The 22349-nt window shown below is 44.5% G+C and overlaps 2 protein-coding genes across 4 annotated transcripts; both read right to left on the bottom strand.

Annotated features, from left to right (window-relative positions):
• Nucleotides 1-1972: 1972 nt before the first annotated feature.
• On the bottom strand, nucleotides 1973-12021 carry LOC133887381 (uncharacterized). Of its 3 annotated transcripts, none has more exons than XR_009903544.1 (13): nucleotides 11231-12021; nucleotides 10987-11130; nucleotides 10750-10904; nucleotides 9577-9852; nucleotides 9360-9487; nucleotides 4971-5088; nucleotides 4773-4865; nucleotides 4589-4666; nucleotides 4386-4473; nucleotides 3791-3856; nucleotides 3066-3110; nucleotides 2336-2608; nucleotides 1973-2228 (listed from the first exon to the last, which is right to left on the bottom strand). XR_009903544.1 is itself a non-coding variant. In XM_062327315.1 (12 exons), the coding sequence occupies exons 1-11, from the start codon at nucleotides 11793-11795 to the stop codon at nucleotides 3088-3090; spliced, it is 1734 nt and encodes a 577-aa protein (XP_062183299.1). In that variant the 5' UTR covers nucleotides 11796-12021; the 3' UTR covers nucleotides 2230-2608; nucleotides 3066-3087. The 3 variants fall into 3 exon arrangements, 1 of the variants encoding a protein (XP_062183299.1); XR_009903545.1 differs by lacking the exon at nucleotides 1973-2228 and having other exon boundaries at nucleotides 2230-2469; nucleotides 2560-2608; XM_062327315.1 differs by lacking the exon at nucleotides 1973-2228 and having other exon boundaries at nucleotides 2230-2608.
• Nucleotides 12022-21166: 9145 nt separating this feature from the next.
• Nucleotides 21167-21937, bottom strand: LOC133886369 (uncharacterized). The gene is made up of 2 exons (XM_062326094.1): nucleotides 21891-21937; nucleotides 21167-21773 (listed from the first exon to the last, which is right to left on the bottom strand). Exons 1-2 carry the CDS (start codon nucleotides 21935-21937, stop codon nucleotides 21167-21169), a joined length of 654 nt encoding a protein of 217 aa, XP_062182078.1.
• Between the last annotated feature and the right edge of the window lie 412 nt (nucleotides 21938-22349).

A 22349-nucleotide genomic window follows, 5' to 3' on the forward strand; every position in this document is an offset into this window, starting at 1 on the left:
GGCACCCGGTCACAACCTTTAAGCCACCAAGTCACAAAGACAAGAATCCACCCAGATGAGCCATCAAGCTACCAAGACAAGGTCTCACCACTAGCCTCTCTTCCAGTTCCTCGCCGTCGTAATTACTTTGAAGCTTGAGCCACAAAGGCAAGGGTCTCCGCGTCCCCGCACAATCGCCTTGCTGCCGCTCCACACCAAGTCAGAGGGTCAACAAGCTTGTTGGCGAGTCACCAAGACTCCAAGGTCCCGGCGTACCAAGAGGTACACTGTTGGATCACTCTTTGTTCCACTCTCTAGGCAGCAATCACCTAGAAACTCACTCTCTAGGCCTATAAGCACTAATCACTCACTAATCTTGTGCTTAATTGCCTTAGATGATCACTTTAAGAACTTTGGTGGCTTGGATGTCTTCTCGGGTGTATATGAACTTCTTTGGACTCCAGCACCCTCAAATGACTGAGTGGAGGGGTATTTATAGCCTCAAACTCACGCACAAGCCGGTAACCCAACAACTTTAAAAAGTTGTTGACACCGGATGATCCGGTGAGAATAATAATACTAATACCAGATTATCCGGTGAGTACTCCCTCAGAAACTAGCCGTTGGAACCCCACTCAAGCCTCTGTGAACACTGTATACTTTGGTGTATACTCCATCTTCATCACCAGACTTTCCGATGAGTATACCTTAGCCATCCGAGTCAACGTCTTCTCTGTGTAAATTGCTCTGGTGCCTTCTCCGGTGCTTATCACATCATCACCGGACTATCTGGTGAGGTCACTACATTCTCCCCTTTTTCAACAGTGCTCTGGTGCTTTCCTCCGGTGTGTTCAAATCAATCACCGAACTATCCGGTGGGGTCTTCTTCTTCTTTTTCATCTTTACTCTGTTCATTATCCGGTGTATTGTCCTATGTTGCCTACACTTAATCACCGGATTATCCGATGAGGCTTTCATACCTCTGTCCCCCTTTGACAGAGATGCTCCGATAAGTGCAAATACCCTGAGCACCAAACCATCCAGTGTAGTCATTTCTCCTGACACTTTTTCCAATTCAACCAAACTTTGTCCCGGCTTTCGATGACTTCTTCATGTATTGCATCCATATGAGTCCTGCTAACATATATTCTTAACAAACATGTTAGTCATAATGACTATGTTATCATTAATCACTAAAATCACAATCATGGTCTAATAGGATCATTTTCGCTACAACAACCACATGACATGCAACGACCACGAACCCCTGTAGCAAACCACTCAGACCTCCACATTCACGAGGAAGCTTAGGAACTACTATCGATGTAATAAGGGGTTACCCCATGAGGCAGGCCCCACATTACCAAATATCAGCTGACAATAGATATTTCCAAGACCATAGCCTCATCGTGCGACTAGGGCGGGGCTCGTGCGACTAGCCCCCTTGTCGAGGAGAAAAACCCTGCAACCAGCCTGCAGGGAGGGTATTCACTTAACCTGTCAGGACACATTTAATGCCATCCACTTAGTATTTTTCTTCCATTGGCACTCCCTTTCACGAGGCATGGTCGTGGGGCGATGTGGTATTGCAGTATCCCGTCTCATAGCATTTAATGCTATGGGTAAATGCTATAGAATGACCTAACAGGTGAACGTAACAGGGTTCGGTGATAATACGGGCGTGCAGGATGACCAGAGCGGGATGGATGTGCTTACTCATCATTATGATTATCCCATAGGAAACATGAACCTGGATAAATCCTTATATGCTTGAATTAGTCCGATATACAACCACAAGAAAATGTTGTTCAACATGTCAATCATCTGATATACCTCAGATTCATTGTCAGAGATCATCCCTGATAGCCCCCACCGATACTGACTATAAATCCGGATTTAAAGATCTTCAATGGTTTAGAAGAGAGAAGAAAACAATTGCTATTTAAAGGCTAGCGCGATGACTTTCTCCGATTGTGAGAGTAAAATTACTGCTTTTTCCTATTACATGATAACTTTTTCCAGTACTAGAATAAATTTACTGTTTTTTCAGTTACAGTAGTGGATGACACTTTGAATACTTATTTAACATAGAGAATTAAATAGGAGTGTTCAGAAAGCAGTCGGTAAACTAGCCCGTATCAAATAGAAGAAGGACCACCTGTCGTAGGAACGCATGCACCACGTCATCAAAGCCATAAACAACTAAACTATACCTAAGTACAGATGCAGCTGCTTGGCATAGCAGGTATCTGTTGGAAAGGGGAATGATTCATTCACAATATTAGAACCAGAAACAGGACCTTTACACGAATATCTTCATTAACAAGTATAACACTGTTAATAATTTATCACTTACTCTTAGCTAACAAATAGCAGCATGATGTCCACCAACATGATTCGCAAATAGCATATTACATATGTTTCTATATCTCCATGGCTGGGGAATCCAAGAACGATAGGAGAAGATACTAATATCCACCAAAAAGGGCTCTGGAGAAGTAAACACCTCATAAAATGATCAGAGGCAGCCACTAGTGTATGGTGAGACTATCTATTTACAAAGTAGAATGAAGAACTTACATCCCTTCCTCGACCCCTACTCAACAACTGACGTGCAAACTTTTTTGACCTGCAAAGAATTAAGTATGGGATATTAACAGGAAAAAATAGATTCAAACTCCATTTACATTTTCCTTTGATTAAACATGATATAATCATAATACAGAAAATTGAAGCAAAAGGATGACTAAGGAGGCTAATGAAACAAGCCAGTTTCATGCATTGTACATCCAGTGTGTACGAAGCATTGCCTTATTACTCACGTTTCATGGAATCATTTATGAGTTTATCTAACAAGACATATATAAAGTAGTCTTCCATGGACTTATACTACTATGTGATAAAAAAATGACTTTGAACGTTAAAGAAACGTGCATAGTCATAATAAAATACCAAAATGTACCATTGGCATGCATTGGCACTTGCATGCCATCAACAATCACATTCACACATAAGAGGTCACACAACAATACATGAAGAAAATAACAGATGCCACTTGCATAGAGCAGCTTGGTCGAGTGGCTCACCTAAGCAGGTTTCCTTTCTCCGCTAGAAACAGGGACCAAAAGAACCTAGAAAAATAAAAAATAAAAACATAGCAATTAAGGCAAAACCATTTCATATCTATGTAATGGAAGGAGATACACACATTAAATTGACGATTCACATATTTTCTCTTCTTTTTCTTTAAAAGCAAAATTCAAATGTTTTGTTTGCACACACTGTCCAATGTTAAGGACAGCCCTACTAGCATGCTGCCTTAAAATCCTAGAGAACTCTAGATGGTACTACAAAATATACTTAAACTTACAAACCCATGCTCCTTTTTGAGAAACTCAAACATAAACACAATGCCCAAACATAAACACAATGCCACCCAAATCTTCAAAAGACTGCAAGAATAGATCTCTAAACTGTGCTCAAATTATAAGAACAGAGAATTTTCCACTAAAACTACGACGGAAGCTTACAAAATACAAAGTCATAATATGGAGAACAATTTAAGCCCTTCCACTGAAAGACTTTGGACCAGATTTCTTGAAATTGAAACAATCTATGATGATGTGTTTCGCTGCTTTTGGCTCCTACTTGCAGAACATGCAGGTTCTGTTGTCATGCTTTTGTTTTGTAGAACGACCCAATCAAAGAATTTGCACTTGTTTTTGGTACAAGCAACACTTGGACATCAACCATTGCATACAATTCAAATCGACATCAGAAGTTTTATGCAAACACAGAATAGGTCACTTGCCTGAATCCACTTGTTCAAGCAACACTGAGGCGGAAACCCCCTTTCCAGTAGTAACAAGATAAGAACCTACAAAAAGAGCACTTGTTAAGAGGAGACATTTGCATGTTACAAACAGCATGGGAGAACACTCTTGCATTCTCATAAATAAGACCCTCAAAAATCACCTTTGATGCCAGAATTTTAAATAAACATTGCATTGCAGTGTGCTTCTAAGGGGTATAACTCACATTTGATGTGGAAAAAAATATGGCAACATAATATGGCATTAACCCAAAAAAAATACTAATATTCATAGTCTAGAAAGACACTAACTAGATGCTTTAGCATAAGCAATTAAACTATAGTTCTGCGCACAAGCAATTCACCAAATAGTGCTCATCAATCATAATCAACTATACTATAGTAATCTTTGGGTCCTCCAAACATCATCAAGGAAGTAATGTATGGGTTTATTGCACAATTAAAATATGAAGGTTACCAATACGTATTAAACTACGGTGAATCCACAAAAGAAGGAATGTAGATAACTTGAGATTGAGATCTAACCATCTAGATCATCTTTGAATGAGATTAACTTAAAGGAAAGATCGAGTACCTCTAACAACTTCTTCTCCCTCATCAGTTACATTCAGTGCCATCTTTATGGTTCTTCGCTTTTCTTTCCGTGTGCAAAATATGCCAATCTAAAAAGTTGATGTAATATATTTCATAGTGCTGAATTTGCTAATACAGTTTTATATTAAGCTGTGAATGGCATACATCAAGCAAAACAAAAGTAAAAGCATAAAAGTAACATACCTCGACATCCATTTTGGAATCATGGCCATTTCTTCTAGCAAGATGCTCCTCAGACAAGCGCAATAACATATTTTCCAACTGATAACAACAGCAAGAAGCGAAGGCATACAGTTAACAGAATGTCACATAAATATAATTTCTTTTCATTTAATTTATAGGAAACTTTAAGTAATCTATAGCACACCTCAACCGTTGAAGAAACATATAATCCATTCAAACATTCAATAATATCTCCAACTCTGATTCCAAGTTTCTCAGCAAAAGATCCATTAGATACCTACAGTTAAATTGACAATAATTATTCAATAATATGCAAGAAATGAGAGCAACTCCACATAAACAAACATAAATCTAAGAATAAGCAAAAGTAAACAATCTATACCTCTTTAACAATAAGACCGTCATCAGTGCCACACTTGAACAGTATCATCTCGATTTGAGTAGGGTCAAGAAATTTGATGGCCCAAAGCTTCAATCGAAGGTGGGGTCGAGGAATGCACCTATACCAAATATTCATTTATTAAAATTCTTTTAAAAAGGTGTACAATAGCATATAATCCTTCTACACGTGGTTTGGTTGAAATTCAATTCTACCTAAAATATTGGCCAAATCTTATCCAAATCATTCGAGCCATGCTGGAAAATTTTCAAATAGAACACATTGTAATCTTATGTTGAAACAGAACAAATTTCAATAAAACTTTTGCCCATGAAAAAAAAAAGAGTTATCAATCTTTAAAGATTTAACTAATTTTATTGATTTGAATCATGCATTCATGGCTCCCAACTAGTGACTGGAATGCAGTGGGGCAACTGGGATTAGGCTAGGGAGAGAAGGGGTAGTGGTGAGAGGGGTGTTGTTGGTGGTCTGGGAAACACGGACACGCCAGTGAACTGCCGCACCCGCACCACGTACCGTGTCCGATGCCGATACGGCGTTGATACCTATCAGCCAAGTATCGAAGTATTTCTGATTTAAAATAAAACTGTTGAATTTTTGACATGCCTGGGACACGTGAGCTACGCGGCCTAGACACGACCTGGCCCATATTGGCCCGTATGCAGTGTATGTATGGCTTTGTCTTGTACGAGAGCGATGCAACCCTAGAGCAGCTGCACCCGCGCCGCACCCGAGCTGTGTCCGTATCTGCAGCTCTGCACCGCCGGCCACCGCCTGACGCCAGCTGCCGATCCATCTTGAGTGCTCAACTCTAGCATCCGTGTGACGCATCTCGACGCTGGCAAGTGAGTCCGGCCCCCGTGCTTGACTACTTGTTCGTTTTTCTTCTTGTTCGATGCATCTCGACGCAATCCGATTCTTGACTACTTGTTCTTGTTCCTTTTTCTTGTTAAGAATGGCATCTGGTGGCGGAAGTAATCAACCCGCAAGTACTGATTTTCAAAGTCTCGATGATAACACTCTGAAGACTATTTTGTCGTCTCATGTTGAGATGGTGGATAAGGCTGATGCGGCAAGGGGAAATGTGAAATGGAAATGCATGTACCGCAAGCATGTTGCAACTACTAGGTACACTAGAGTGAAAGCACACTTGATGAAAATCAGTAGTCAGGGGATTTGTCTATGTCGTAAGGTGATAGTACCTATTCTAGCTCAGCTGCAAGCTGAAGTTGCGGGTGCCAAGGCAGAACTAGAAAGAAGAAAACCGAAGCAGGTGTCCTTGCTATGTTCAGCTACTGTTAGTGCTAGTGTTAGTTCTGCACCTTCTGGTAGTGTTGCTTCATCAAGCATGGGCTGCTCAACTAGGAAGCGCAAGGGGGGCATTTCACCATTAGAGAAAGCTTTGGCCATGGATATTCGTAATGAGTTGGATGCTATAATTGCAAGAATGTTTTATTCTGCGGGTATGTGAACTTTGAACTCGGATTGATGTATTTTTTTTCAATTTCATACAAATTAGCAGCTGCAACCAATTCAACTAATGTATCATTGTTGTTGGAGCAAGAGTTCGTCTTGCCCTAGCAAGTACGACGAGAGTTTCTTCTAAGGAGGAGACGAAGTTTGAGAGGAAGGAACACAACGAATGTATTGATTGTAAATATATAGGCTAGGCTAAGGGGGAGTATCACAGAAAAAAACTCTGCGATTATGCTCCTTCGTGTTGTGTTGAGCGTGTCTCTCCTTCCTTTCTCCTTTTCTCTTCCCCTTTTTTCTAGGTGACCACGACTCCATATTTATAAGGCAGTACATAGCTTAGTATACAAGTTATCACAAGATACAAATATCTAAGATCTGACTGAATTACTGAGCCTTATCCTGGATAACTACTTTTGACCCTACATAGAAGATAAATTACTGAGTGAGCCGACTGCCAATTACGGCTCGGCGTCGCTCTGCCGGGGGTGTCAGGATAACTTGCATCGTGTTGGGGTGTCAGGATAAGCACCACTTGCACCGGCATTTATCACCCGTCACCTCGCGTTAGGTCGGTGGCAGAGAGGGGGTGTCCTTTCTTCCCTGACATTATCTTCGGAGGCTGGTCGCGCCTTTAGACTTCGGAAGGCCGCATGGGTACCGGAGCGGTGGCCCGAAGGGGTTCGCAGCCCCTAGGGATAAGGCCTCCTGTTGAGTTCGGAGGCCGAAGGCTCCAGAGTACTTGTTGTAGCTCCGAGCCTTCGAAAGGCCACGTATGAGCCGGAGAGGTGGTCCGAAGGGACTTGCAGCCTCCGGGGATGGGGCCTCCTGCTGGGTCTGGGGGCCGAAGGCTCTAGAGGACTTTTGATAACGACCGCCAACTATCATCCTCAAGCTGGTCTATTTTCCCCCAACAATTGTTTTGTTGTGTTTATTTTAATAGGCTTGTCTTTCAATGTGGCAAGAAATCCATACTATCAATAGTCATATACCTTTGCTACAAATCAGCAAATTGAGGACTACACTTCTTCAGAAGGAAAGGACTCACCTTACAGGCTTATTGGATAGGATCAAGAGCATATGGTCTGAAAAGGGTGTGACCATTTGTTCAGATGGATAGTCGGATGCACAGAGGAGGCCACTCATCAACTTTCTTGCTATTTCTGAGGGTAGACCAATGTTTTTGCGGGCTATCAATGCTGAAGGAGAGGTGAAGACAAAGGAATACATAGCTGAGAAGTTGATCGCTGTTATTGAAGAAGTTGGCCCAAGAAATGTGGTCCAAGTCATCACCGACAATGCTTCCAATTGCAATGGTGCAGGTATTATTGTTTAGCAGAAGTATGAAAATATATTCTGGACTCCATGTGTTGTTCATACTCTAGGTGTTGGCCGTGTACCTCCTCACAAGGATAAGGAAATTTCACAAATGAGAATGAAGTGCTTCAAGAAATTCTTTCCTCTACCTGAAGATTTAAAGAAAATGAAAGAAGAATATGCTGCATTTTCTACTTGCACTGCAAATTTCATCGACTATGATTCCATCTTTGATAGATGGATCCTTGATCCATTGAACTGGTGGGTGAATCATGGACAATCCACTCCCTTGCTGCAGCATGCATTTGGCTATCAAATTGGTTAACTAGCCGGCCTCTTCTTCTTGTTGTGAAAGAAACTGGAGCACATACAACTTCATCCACAGTATGCGAAGAAACCAATTAACTCCTGAGCATGCTGAAGATTTGGTTTACGTGCATAACAATCTTAGACTAATGTCAAGAAGGACTGCAACATATAAAGCTGGGTCAGCAAGAATGTGGGATGTGGGATGTGGGATGTGGGAGGAGATCAATTTGAATCTTTGACCGGTGTTGTAGTTTAGAGGTTGCTGCTCTTTCTCCTACTCAACCCTTTCTTAAGTATGTCCCTATGACTGTTGCACCCCCAAAATATGCCTCGCGTACCAGGGTTTTTGGTAAAGATCCACAACGTGGTTGATATGGGCTACAAATACCCCCACCCCTGGTGTAATAGGACATTCAATGCTCAGGTGCCAGACAACCAATACAACTCTCCTTGTCACAGTCGATCCTCTCTAGCCTTTGAGGCCCTCCCCCTTCAGGTTTGGGCCCCGAGGGCCCTTCTTACTTGTTTGGACCAGTATCCACAACATGTGCTTCTTTATTCTCTGAGCCGGCAGCGACAGGGGACATAGGTACAGACTTAAGAATAGAGGTGAGGGTGACTTGGTCGGAGTTGGACATAATGATAATAGGTGGAAGAGGTAATGGAATGGTAAAAAAATTAATGTTTGAACGATTTTCGATGTTATTGAAGTGAACCAAAACTTTTTGGTGCTATATTCCAAATCGCATGTTCTTCTAGTGCTATATAGCCAATTTTTCCATATAAATAGTATTAATAACAGATAGTACATGAGGTGACCTCCCTTTCTCTCATAAAGTTTCATCATGAATCATTCCAACCTAGGTTCCATCATGGTTCAATCCCTAGTCTCATTTATGCATATGTTTTGCTCAGATGTTTTCACAGCAATTTCTTCAAACAAACTCACTATAAACATAATACATGACAATTGACAACAATCACATTGTTGAGGTATAACTTATTATATTATTATTAAATTGCACATTTTTAGAGAGGAAAGTGATAAATACTTAAGTATGCATAGCATTTTTGAACTGAACACTGCAATCTTTCAGCAAGACATGTATCAGTTTATATGAGAAATGAGATTAGAATAACAAGTACTTTTTCTGGTTTATCTATTTCCATCATGTATATAAACTGGATAATTCATATTCGAATAGCTAGAGAAAAAAATAGCTATGAATGAATTTAACAGCACTATGAATAGAACTGAAAAGTGAAACGTACCCATAATTTCTCCACAAATGCAACCACTTGAGTATAATGAGAGTAGGTACAAAAGAACCATTTTTATTAGCCTTGGACATCCCCACAACCTTTCCATCAAAATCAATAACTGGCCCTCCGCTGCCACACTATAACATTCATATAGACAATATTTGGATTTATAAAACCAAAAACAAAAATGATATGGAAAAAGAAAGGACAAGATATGCTTTTGTACCTTCGGGGCATCACCTGCACCATAAGCATACATGAAGTGGTATCGCTCATACAAGTTTGGATTCAAATATTGCACCCGACCATAGCTAATCCTTAGATTCGAATTTTCATCCCTTCCAATCATGAAAACCTCTTGACCACAGTTTACATTGTCATTAAAAGAAGGTAACTCAACAGACAACTTCACTTTCGTCCTGAATAGTGCAATATTGTAATGTTTTTGGTAGTAGAGCAGGTGGCACTCTTCAGTAGTCTTATCTAGAAAGTGAATAGTAACCTGGAAAAATGATTGTAGAAAGTATAGCATTAGAAACAGGCACAGATGTAACAAATCTTAGGGAAAATATATTACTACACATTTTCAATAAAGTGATATTCCACGCCAGCAAGTGTTTTGAATCACAACAAATCATAACAAACAGGGACCCTGCCTTGTGGCTTTTATACAGTAATGAACCTTCTAAACAAAAAAAATCATTCAAAATTTAGAGATATATACACAGGTGTATACAGTAACAAAACCTACATGTAATTCATCCTTTGTTAAGTACAACTGTACATAGAAATGGAATTCTCCAACTCTAAGCAATTATTGTTCACGGAAGTGGAATAAAAAAAGATTTGACACATCTACTCATTAGATATTTCATATCAATGCTACACCATCATTCATTAATAATGTGAATGTAAGTAAATAATAACAAATGAACAAACTGAATCGCATTTATAATCAAACCTAGTACCCATGTGTTTCATACTGTCATAAGTTCCATGTCACACAGCAACCTAGCAACTTCACAAAAAGATGAACACCACATTCATGACAACAGCAGGAACAAGAAGTTCATGACCAAAATCTCACCCATAATGCTATATGTTAGTACTATGCGTGCACAAGATCATGGAGCTTATGGGTGCTAATATCTTTTGACTCCCCAGGCAGGAACTAGTCTTTTCCTACTCACTAATCTTAGTTTTGGCGAATCCAAGATAAATAAGCCTAGTAATCGTTAACGGCCCTTAATCCACATAAATGGTCTGATATAACGGGTAAACTGTGGAATCTAGACAAATATAACGGGCAGGCCACCTTTGCCATTTTTAACAACTATTAATTAGAACACTTAAAGCCAATGAATCAATGTTGTCATTCTCCCTGTCCTTAACAACTAACCTGAGCATCAGGTGTATACTCATCTTTGCACAACCAGCTGTCCAAGGATGGGTCTTTTGAGCGAATTAGATGGGCGGATGTCAGTATAATGCCAGTCTCACCCTTCTGATCCCAATCAATCAAGAAGCCTGTACACTGAGTTAACGGCTTACCACCTGCAAGTGCATTGTACATATTTAGCAAATAGCAACAAGCTTTGCAGAGCTCCTAAATAAGAGGCAGCAGGATATTGTATACCAACTGAGGATGAAAGGGCAAAAACAAATTTTCCGGCACGAACGACGGTCCTTGTAGCAGATTGGCAAACGTGAAGCAATTTCGGCTCGACAAGGCAAGTGCTAGGTCTGCTCTGATCAAGCGTGGGCAGTTTCGTTTGGCGAGCTACGAGAAGATACAACAGGCATAAGAAAACACTAACATAAACATTCTACAGCAAAACCTCAAAACATGAAGAGAGATTAAGGATGCTTGCGTAGCAAACCTAATTTCTCACTGAATTTCGCAATGCTCTGCTCATATGCCCTGGATGTCTCTGAGTCGATAGGCTTGTAGATCTCCACGCCGTTGGAATCATGCCCAATAACTTCTTCGGGGATATCAGGCTCGCAGAGGGGAGAGCTGGGTGCAGAGGAGACTTCCTCCTCCTCCTTTGCTTCCTCTTCTTCTTCCTCCCTTGATGCATCTGAAGGTGGCACCGCCTCCTCGCCAAAATTTCTCTTCTTCTCCTCCCTCCCCTCCTCATCATCACAATTATCGTCAGCCCTATTCCTTTTTCTTCTCCGCTCCTTTACGGCCGCATCCGCACTCCTCATCCTCATCCCCTTGGAACGCAGCCACGAACTGGCCGCCGTTGAATGGGTTTTGATCACGGGCACGGCTGCGGCAGTGGTAGAGCTCACCCTCTTGCCCCGCTTGCTGCCGCGGCGGCGCATAGGAGTTGGTTCGGGTTCCAGCGACTCCGACCGCCGCTGCCGCCGCCCCGCGCTCGACCTAGTCCTCCTGGATCCTGACGCCTCCACCCCCTCTAGTGCGGCCGCGAGCGGCATGCCTAGGGCTAGGCCTCGATCGGCCAGGCAGGCGAAGAGTCAGGAGGCGCGGCGCGGTCGGCGGGCGTGAGGACGGCACTAGGAGCTCGGATTTGGTGGAGGCGCGGTCGGCCGGCGAGCGTGGCGCAGCGGTCGGCGATGATGGAGAGGTTCGGGTGGCGGATTGCGCGGGCGGCAGCGACGGGCATTTGCAGTGGATTGGGTGCATGGGTTCGAGGTGTGCGGCTCGGGAATTTTTTTTTAGCTTATTTAAAATTAATATTTTAATAATAGTCCGTTTGGACTTATATTTTCAGAAACTGTTCCCTTTTATCATGCTAGAGAATTTGGCATGATTCACCACTTGGTCACGCCACGGAGCCGGGCGTGACTGGGGTGCCACGTCGGCGGGCGACCCGCCCCGTGCCACATGGGCGTGTCGACGTGGTAGCCCTAAGTCGCGCCAGGGGGCATAGCGCGACTGGAGTCGCGCCAGGCACTATGGCGCGACAGAGCGCCATACAGGCGCGCCGGATGTCCTCCCTCTGTCACGCCAAGGGCGCTGGCGCGACTCCAGTCACGCTAACCCCTTTGGCGTGACAGAGGCATATACAGGCCGGGCGCTAGCCCTCTCTCCCGCACATGTGAAGTGGAGCCTGTTGAGCATTTGACCCAGAAAATTCCATATATTGTCACAGAGGGTGCCGGTACCGCCATACTCGCGGATGGTACAGTTGCAGAGTTAACTCGGGCATCTATTAAGGAGGTACATGCTGGTGGTTCAAATAAATTTGATATGACTGTTATATGTAATGATTTCGATGATGATTATTTTGAGGATGAGGAGGCTCAGGGAAATGTTGAGGAAATTGAAATATTTTTCTTGGACAGTGAGGATGATGTCGAAGATGATGAGACGGAAGAAGTGGAACATGTTAGGCAACGACACGGTGGTGTTGAGGTGGGAGCAGAAGCGGGAGAGAATGAGGAGCCAGCTTGGTGGGATGGAATTTACACGGAGCAGGAGGTAAGGACACTCAAGGCGGTACATGTGGATGTGCCCGAGGTGCCTGGTTACGAGGACATTTCGCTGACGAAGAATGCTCTATGTGATAATGACTTAATGTCGATGGAGGAGGAATAAGACAGTGAGAAGGAGTTGGTTAAGAAGGGGATGTTATTTGATAGTCTTGATGAAGTGAAGTTCTGGTTCAGGGACTACACAGTTCGACACCACTGGCTGTACGACGCGGTTCGTTCGAATGCGAAGGAGAGGTACACTTTAAAATGCCAGAAAGGTTGTGGATGGGGTGTATGGGTCCGTCGTATCCCAGGTGACGGCCAACGATGGAAGGTCACAAATGTAAAACAACCTCACACTTGCGGGTCTGCGAGGCCGGAACAAGTGCACTCCCAGTGCACGGCTACTTATCTTGGTCGACGCATCGCCCCAATCGTTAGGGCGGACCCGGACACGACTGTGGCCTCTCTAATTGAGTCTATAGTTGGGTTCAAAATTACCGGGTATTGTACGGCAAGGCATGGAGAGCGAAGCAACATGCCATGGCATTACTTTGGGGAGATTGGAAGGAGGCATACGCGAGGGTCCCTAGGATCTTGAATGCAATTTCACACGTCAATCTCGGGACGAAGTGGTTCATTTCAACTAGTGGCATGATGGCCAGCGATGGCGGTGTCATTAAACCGGTCATGCAGCGTTTGTTTTGGTGCTTTCATCAATGCGTGGAGGCCTTCAAACATTGCCGGCCCGTGATAAGTGTCGACACCACATTCTTGACGGGAAACTACAAGGGTGCACTGATGATTGCTGTTGGCATCGATGCAGAGGATCAGTTAATCCCCCTAGAATTTGCGTTGACGGAGGGAGAGCGGAACAGTAGCTGGTCTTGGTTTATGTGCCTGATTCGCCGTCACGTAATTGGAGCGGGGCGTCAAGTCTGTATGATATCGGATCGGCACCAGGGTCTCCTTAGTGCAGCAAGGGAACACATGGAAGGTTACCCTCCTCTCGTGCACCGGTGGTGCATGTGTCATTTTGCTACGAACATTTGGAGAAGGCAGAAGAGCAAGGAGGTACTTGCCAAACTCAAAGTAGTTTGCAAGGTTAAAGATGAGAGACAGTTTGAAAAGAAGCTAGTAGAATTAGAGAAGATATTGAACGAGCCTGCGACAGAGTGGTTGAAGAGCGAAATAGCTAACAAGTCCAAATGGGCGCAGGCGTTTGATGCGGGTGGATGTAGGTACGGAATCATGACAACAAATATCTTGGAGGTATTCAACAACGTCCTTAAAGGCATCCGTGCAATGCCGGTTTCTGCCATCGTTGAGTACACCTTTCACAAATGCAACTACTATTTTGTCAATCGGTGGAAGAGAGCACGCGCAAATATTGATGCTGGTGAGGTGTGGGGAAAAGCCATTGCTAAGCACCTCACGTCGCAGGGGGAGATATCAGCTACATAGGAAGCTCAGCTCTTTGATCCAAGGAGCTAAGTTTACAGCGTGAGATCCGCATTTCGGACATACGTGGGGGGTGAGGGCTCCGGCGGCAGAATCTACAGAGTCGACTTAACCACAGTGCAGTGCACGTGCAGGACCCCACAATTGCTGCATATCCCGTGCTCTCATGTTATCGCAGCTTGCCGGGCAAGAAGAGTTGACCATACAAGTCCCGACTACTTGACCCCATTGTACTCTAAAAGGATAGCTCTAAAGACTTGGGAGTCCACCTTCGAGCCTTTACTTGATGCTTCACAGTGGCCGGAGTACAATGGCGACGAATATGTGCCCGATTGTGGGCTATTGAAACAAAAGGCAGGGAGGAGGAAGAGGAAACGTCTTCGGAATGAGATGGATGATAGCAGCAAAGGTTACGGGGAAGACATGTATGGAGCAGGAGACTTTGATGAGGCACCTATTAAAATTTGTTACTCTATATGCCACCGGTTGGGGCACAGGATGGAACAACACAAGGCGGGTCCGAAGAATAATCCTAATCGTAGGAAAAGGGGGAATTCTAGTAGCGGGGAAGTAGATCGCAGACAGGTAGAGGTGAACTACCCGCTATCGTTCAGTTGTTCTATATATAATGTTTTATACTTGCCATAAATTAATTTTTTTCCCGTTCGCTAACAACCCTCTTACTGTTTACATTGCAGGGCGATGGCGCACCCCGACTACCCGCTCCTTGAGACGTTTTACGATAGGGAGCACCGAGCGCACCTGATGGTCGACGACGGCGTGACAAAAGGGGCCAGTTTCTGAAAATATAGGTCCCGACGGGCTATTATTAAAATACTAAATTTAAATAGGCTAAAAAGAATTTGCGGCTCAGGAGGAGGATGGATGGGTGCCGAGCCCATATGTCAGCACGGGGAGCAGAATGCAGACTGGGAAGGAAGCACTGCGTGCTTTTAAATAGTAGAGATCAAGATTCAAAACATGTTTTATGTGCTTACAAAGCATACATTCTGCTGTACATATACTGGGAGCATGGGATTATTTCCATTAAACATAGAACTATTTTGAAGAGCAGATAAATCAACTTAAAGCATAAAATATTTCAGAAAGAAATTGTCTTATGCTGCTATAATTCTATTTTCATCAAAGGTTTCATACTCTTCTCAAATGAACAAAATATGTAATGGAGGCACTATATGTTAGTTGGTTACTCTTGATACCAAACTACGGAGCATCTAAATCTCTGCTTAAATTGTTTTCTTGTTTTGCTTGAAAGATGTCAAATATTGATCAAGCTAGTAATATCTCTTGTTTGATTCCAGTTGACGACGAGTACATCATTATTGGGTCCGCAAAAATCAATCGGAGGTCTATGGAAGATATCATTGTAAACATCAAATCACGCTCAAAGTCAAGCCTCTAATCGAGATTGATCTAATTGCATGCGCAACCATCAAAGATCTCATTGCAATACTGAACAGTGATCACTAAAGATCAAGCATTCCAGCAAGCAATGAATTTAGCTACCAGTGTCGGATCGGATAAAATTATTCTCTTGCATACTACCAGCATCAAAGCAAGATAAAAAAAACATTTGTATAACAATTTTCTGATGGCTAAACAAACCCTATCTTGTGTGCTAAACCTGCAAGGAAGTTGACCTGCACAAATGAAAATAACTAATATTAGATGGATAGAATTAAAAAAATCAAATCATGATTATGTATAGTATAGATGACAAATATGCCAAAAATACCTCACCTATGACGTAAGTACCTCTACGTAGACGATATTCCTCGTGTACATATCACTTTTCTTTGAGCACTTCCTTTTCTTGTCATCACACGGGAGGGCAAGGACCCTGATATTCATTCTAGCGGTGGCTCTAGATAGCGTGATGTACAACTAACCATGAGAGAGCACCGGCTCGGGTAGGTAAATACCGACGTTGGTGATAGTCTGCCCCTGTGCCTTGTTGACCGCCATGGCGAAGCTGAGTCTAACAGGAAACTGCTTCCTCTTGAATTGAAAAGGGAACATCTCATCATCAGAGGGGCACATGGGGATCCGAGGCAGAAAAATTCTCTTTCCAGCATGTTGCCCTAGCACAATCTCTGCATCAATGGTATTTCTCTGGAATCTCCGGACCACCATCCTCGTACCAATGCAAAGCCCGCTCGCGGGGTCAATGTTCTTGAGCAATATGACATGACAGTTAATCTTGAGCTTCAACACTGTGGAGGCTACCCGTTAGGGGTCAGCGAGTTAAGGAACTCACGGCATAGTAGTTATGGGGATCGTCTTCTACACGATTGAAGCTATGATACACCGTCACATCCCCTTGGAAGCGACTGATCATATTCATGTTAATCCTATCCACACAATCATTCCGTGTGGACAAGATGGCTCTTGAGATGATGTAGTAGGATCTGACATATTATCACTGAGCCTTGGAAAAATGTAGTTTATTAGTTTATCAAGGTCAGTGTCCTCCCATGTATACAGCACACATATCTCATCAGGAAGATGCATGTCGCCATCACCATTGGCATCCTCGGTGCCACCACCAAAGCATAGTAGGTATTTCGCAAACCACGGGTCGCTATGTACCCTCATGTTGCGTACAAGCTTTAGGTGATGCATGCAATCCCATAGGTACGATCTATGCAGTGACGCATTAATTATCTGAGCCCTTGACCCCTTTCGGACAACAGGGAGGATCTGCCTGAAATCTCCACCAAACACAACTGTCTTCCCACCGAACGACAGTTTTGGTTGGCTCATTATGTCACACATGCTGTTGTCCAGCGCCTCCACTGCCTGTCTCTTAGTCATGGAGGCTTCGTCCCAAATAATAAGTGAAGCCATCCACAGAAGCTTGGTAGTCCCACTCTGTTTCGTGAAGCTATAGAACGCACCATCGTCAATATTCAGCGGTATCTTGAAGCACGAGTGCGCAGTTCTTCCTCCAGGCATTATGGAAGATGCAACACCGGACGTAGCTGTTGCCACAACAATCTTATTCTGCCCACATATCGTTGCGAGCAACGCCTTGTACAAAAAAAGTCTTCTCGGTGTCTCCAGGTCCATCCACAAAGAACACGCTGCCCTCATCACTGTCAGCAGCAGATAGAATCTCATCGTAGGCGGCCCTCTGCTCGGTGTTGAGGGAGTCCAAAAGAGTTGCATCCTCAACGTTGAGCTCGATGGTGGACTCCTCGAATATCTCCTTGGGCACACCGTTGGCCGTGTCATGTGCCTCGTCGATCTCGGGAAGAGGGAACAACCTTATGTCCTTCCCCATTGACTGTAGCATATTCCTGATATATGTCAAAACCATCTATTCTACAACGACTGTGCATAGATTATTGTGGTGATAGTCCTCCAACATTGCCTCCAGGTGCTTTTGCCAGAGTCATCGCACGTCGCTGGGCTCATAGAATACCAATATTGTTGCAAAGAGCTATCGAAGCGATGGTGGCATCTGGAACAACTCAGCTTTCATAAGACACTCATCCAGTGTGTTGTCTGCTTTGATCAAGCCCCTCCTCTCTGCAGCTTCACGAAAGGTCCGTAGGATCTCACCGTTAACCATCCTTTGGTCATCATATGAGGTGGCACCATACACGTGGTTTAGGATAACCCGGAGATAGTAATGTTCCCCCTCAGCTAGATGAGCTGACACGATTCTACCAACCTGTCCACCTGTTTCTCGTACCCTTCTTTGCCAGAATTTTTTTTCTTGCCTTTCTGCCAAGTATACCACTCAGGGAAATCCCGGTACAAGATACCCCGAGCATTCTCATGTAATCTGTTCGCCTCGAAGTACTCTATCAACATTGACTTCTCAGCACCCTCACGGTTTACCACTTGTCGGATATCTTGGCCCTCTTGAAATGAAACCATGTGCATGTTTGGGAGATGAAGTTGCAGCTGCATCACAGGTGGCAAGTTCTTGCTCAATTCAAAGCAGTTTATCCTCCACAAGGCTTCTGGAGGGGTCACCCACCTCGCGTCCCTATACTCATCGATGTTGCCATTGTTGCCTGCCTTGTCAGCCTCACTCACAGTCATAGAGGCCCGATCGTGGCCCTTGTATATGTACTTGAATAGATATTTAACAGCCTTTATGCTCAAGCATGCCTCAACATTGATGTGGCAGTTGAACAGTTGCAGAAGGTAAAGGTTGTAAGCGACGACCCACCTATTGTCCAGCAGGTGTTTTTGAACCATTGCACAGCGGCCATCTTCACGTCTCTTATACACCGGTAAGAGTCCTTGCCCTGTAAGATAGTAGCGTTGAAAGGACACGGATAATAATTCTTGCATGACAAATGGTTCTTTGTACATGTGCAATCGTGGTTTAGCACACCACAAGGGCCATGCATCATATGCTTGACGACCATCTTGTATAGCTCTGGATACTTATACTTGTCCGGGAGCTCAGCTTAGATGAGACAATCATACTGTTGGACACGTGAGCTTGTACCGTCCCTGCATAATGAGCAGGAAGTGTGCATGCGGTAGGCCCCTCTTCTAAAACTCCACCACATAGACATAGGTCCTCACCTTGCCAAGAATGTCCTTTTCAAGCAACAGTTTTTTTAGTTCCTCTAGCTTCGCCCTGAAAACACGCACAACGACATCCAGATGATCCGGGGTATCTAGCCAGGGTAGAGTTCGCGCATGATCTCATCCCGGTTTGCGTTGCATGCCATTGTGAGGAAGATGTCCGGCTTCCCGTACTTTCGCACTAAAGCCATAGCATCGATGTACTGATGCCTCTTGTCTCGAGGTCCTCCAATAAATGGCATAGCCAACATAGTCCATTTTCCAGTAGCATCTACTCTTCCCTCACCGGCATGCAAGCTGTCCACCAAGCCTTGGTACAGGTCCACCCTTAACTCCTTCTGATGAGCCCATATGTAGTTCAGCTGCGAGCTCTCAATCTTGATCTATGTGTCGACCATGAATTGCTGAAAAAGACGCTTGCCAAACAACATTGGGTTGAATATCCCTGGCCAAATCTGGAAATAGTAGCAGTAGTAATCCCACATGAACACGCATAGCCTTCCACCAGAATCTGCACAGAGCGTATGATGTTACAAGTTAGTGTTGTAAATAAGAGAGTACAGTGCCAAGAATTCACAATGCAAACTCCATATGTTGATAACACTAACCTGGGTCCTCATCATTATTACCACGAGCCTTATGAGCCGCGTTAACCTCATCAATGGACACACCAACCTTTGGGATGTCGGTATGCCAGCCGAGTTCGCCTCTAGGGAAGAAGTGAGGGTATGACAGTGCATCATAGCATCCATGATATAACCAAATGCCATATACTTCCCTGTTCTTTCCTTGAAGGATAACGCTATTCTCAAACTGCCTTCGGTGTTCGCTCCCCTCAACCCAAACAGCGGCCACCTCTGAAGTGGCTGGCATGTTATATGTTCTCTAGTCCAACCTATGGTCAAGTTTCAATGTCACACAATAGTCATCAAGATCCTCAACCTGTCCCATACTCTGGAGTTGTTCAGAGTACAGGTTGCCATGCAATATGTCAACCAGCTTTCTGATGACATCCTTGTCTTGCTGGTATTGCTCTTCGTGGCAGTGGCGATACCGAAGCTCTAGACTAGGATCATCATCATAGAAGTAAAGCTCCAGTTGCTTGGGTTCCAAACCATCTCTACCGAACGATCGTATGTTATGGTACATTTGGCCGTGGGCATGAAACATGTAAATACCATGTTTCTTCATGTCAGTGGTCTCACTGTCAAGGTGACAGTAAAGCAAGGTGAATGAGAAATGACCATTGAAAAACCTAATGTTGTCGTGAAAGTGCCTAGCATCAGCGTTTGCACTCGACCAGAGCCTCATGAGCTCGGGTGGCATATCTGGGGTGGATAGTTTAATCTTTCCATTACGGCAGTAGAACTCCTTTGTCTGATGCTCGAACTTCTTCGCATTGCAATATTGGTAGTTTTCAACAAGCTTCAGCATGTGCATGGCTGGGGGTATATTGCTATACATGTGGTCGTACGGATCGAGTATGCTAGAGATAGAAGTAGAGGGTCGTCAGCTTGATCAAATTCGATGTTCTCGTCAGTGTCCCGTTGGTGTCCCCGTCTGAAGATATTTTTAGTCAGGGTTTGCCTCTATTTCTCGACGGGACATGAGGAACCTAAGCAAATTCCCTGATGGGACTCCAAATGTGCACTTCTCCAGGTTCAGCTTCATGTGGTACTTACGAAGGTTGTCGAACATTTCCTGGACGATGGCAACCAGATCCTCCATGGTCCTACTCTTGACGACCATATCATCAATGTATGCCTCGACGTTTCTACCAAGCTGTGGTCAGAGAACAAGCTATATACATCGCTGGTAAGTGGCTCCAGTGTTTTTCAATCTGAAAGGCATTTTTACATAGCAAAAGACCCCGAAGGGTGTTACAAAAGCTGTCTTCTCATCTCCCTTATACATGCTAATCTGATGGTACCCTAAATGAGCATCCAAAATGCTTAGCAGATCACTGCCAGTGGTTGAGTCAATAAGCTGGTTGATCCTGGGTAGAGGGAAGAGATTGTTCGGACACGCCTTATTGAGGTCAGTGATGCCGACGCACATCCTCCACATACCATTGTGCTTCTGGACCATGACTGGGTTAGCTAGCCACTCTGGGTACTGCACCTCTCGGATGAAACCTGCTTCTAGGAGCTTGTCGATCTCCTCATGAAGTGCTTCCTTCCAGTCAGTTATGAACCAACACGCCTTTTGTTTTACTGGTCATGCGTCCGGTTGTATTGACAACTTGTGCTCGATCATGTCCCTAGGGACCCCGGGCATATCAAACGGACTCCAAGAAAAGACATCTACGTTCGCCCAGAGGTAATGATGAACGTGAGTTCCTATTTGGGGTCCAGACCAATCACTATTTGGACCATCCTGGACGGGTCAGCCTCATCTAGGCAAACTGCCTTGAGCCGATCGTCTGGACTAGAGAGGACATAGACATTCATTGGGCGACCACTAGGCCCGGTGTCCTCGGGCTGCAACTTGGGAGTCAGCTCGACCATGTCGAGGCTCCTCTTGTCGTAGTGTAGAGCCATCTTTGCGTTGCCAAAAGCAGTGATGGCCCCCGTCGAACCAGATTTCTTGATTGCCTGGTATGTGTAGTGGGCGACGACCATGAACTGGACCATTGTTAGTAACCCCAGGATCGCATTGTAAGCAGTCCCGAAGTCCGCCACATCGAACAGAATCCTTTCGGTCCTGAAGTTACTCGGTGAGCCAAAGGTGACGAGAAGCTCGATTTGCCCTAACGGATTGGCGGAGGAGCCTGGGGTGATTCCAAATAATGGAGGAGATGGTTTCAAGACATTCCTTAGAATATGCAGGGCATCAAGCGTGTCGGCGAAGAGGAGGTTGATGGAACTCCCTCCATTGACTAGTACGTAACCCAGTCGGATGCTCTGTACCGTGGGATCGACCACGATGGGGTAGCGACCAGGGCGTCTAACACACGCATGGAAATCTGCCTAGCTGAAGGTGAAAGGTACCTTCAACCACTTCAAACGTGGGCTCAGCTCAGATGTGGTTGCCCACACCTCTCAGACCATCAACTTGTATTACCTGTTCGAGGAATATGTTGTGACGCCCCTGAAGATATGGTGGACCATGTGATCGGCCTACTGGAAACCCAATGCTGACTAGTCAGGGTCCGCCCCCTCCTTATCGTCGTCGTCGCGCCTGGGTTTACTCTCCTCAAGCTCCTTATCAATGATGACTCTCATGACCATGCAATTGGTCAGGTTGTGAGCATCTGTATGGTGGATCAGGAAGTAGCCTCTGCCCTTTTTCCCATCTCTCTTCTCAAAGCGCTAGCCGATCTAGTCGACTGCCATGACGTTGGGTGGCCTAACCTTGCGTTTGTTCTTCTTTTTTCCTTCCGTCCGATCCCTTTCGAAGAGGCAGGCTAGTCAGAGGTCAGCTGCGACTTTGAGCCATTTTGGTGCTCTCGAGCCTCTACGGCCTGCACACACTTGTCTGCTAGTTTGAAGAGCTCGGTGGTGCTCCAGACTTTCTTGGTGG

Source organism: Phragmites australis, chromosome 12, assembly GCF_958298935.1.
Source record: "Phragmites australis chromosome 12, lpPhrAust1.1, whole genome shotgun sequence".
NCBI classification, from domain to species: Eukaryota; Viridiplantae; Streptophyta; class Magnoliopsida; order Poales; family Poaceae; genus Phragmites; species Phragmites australis.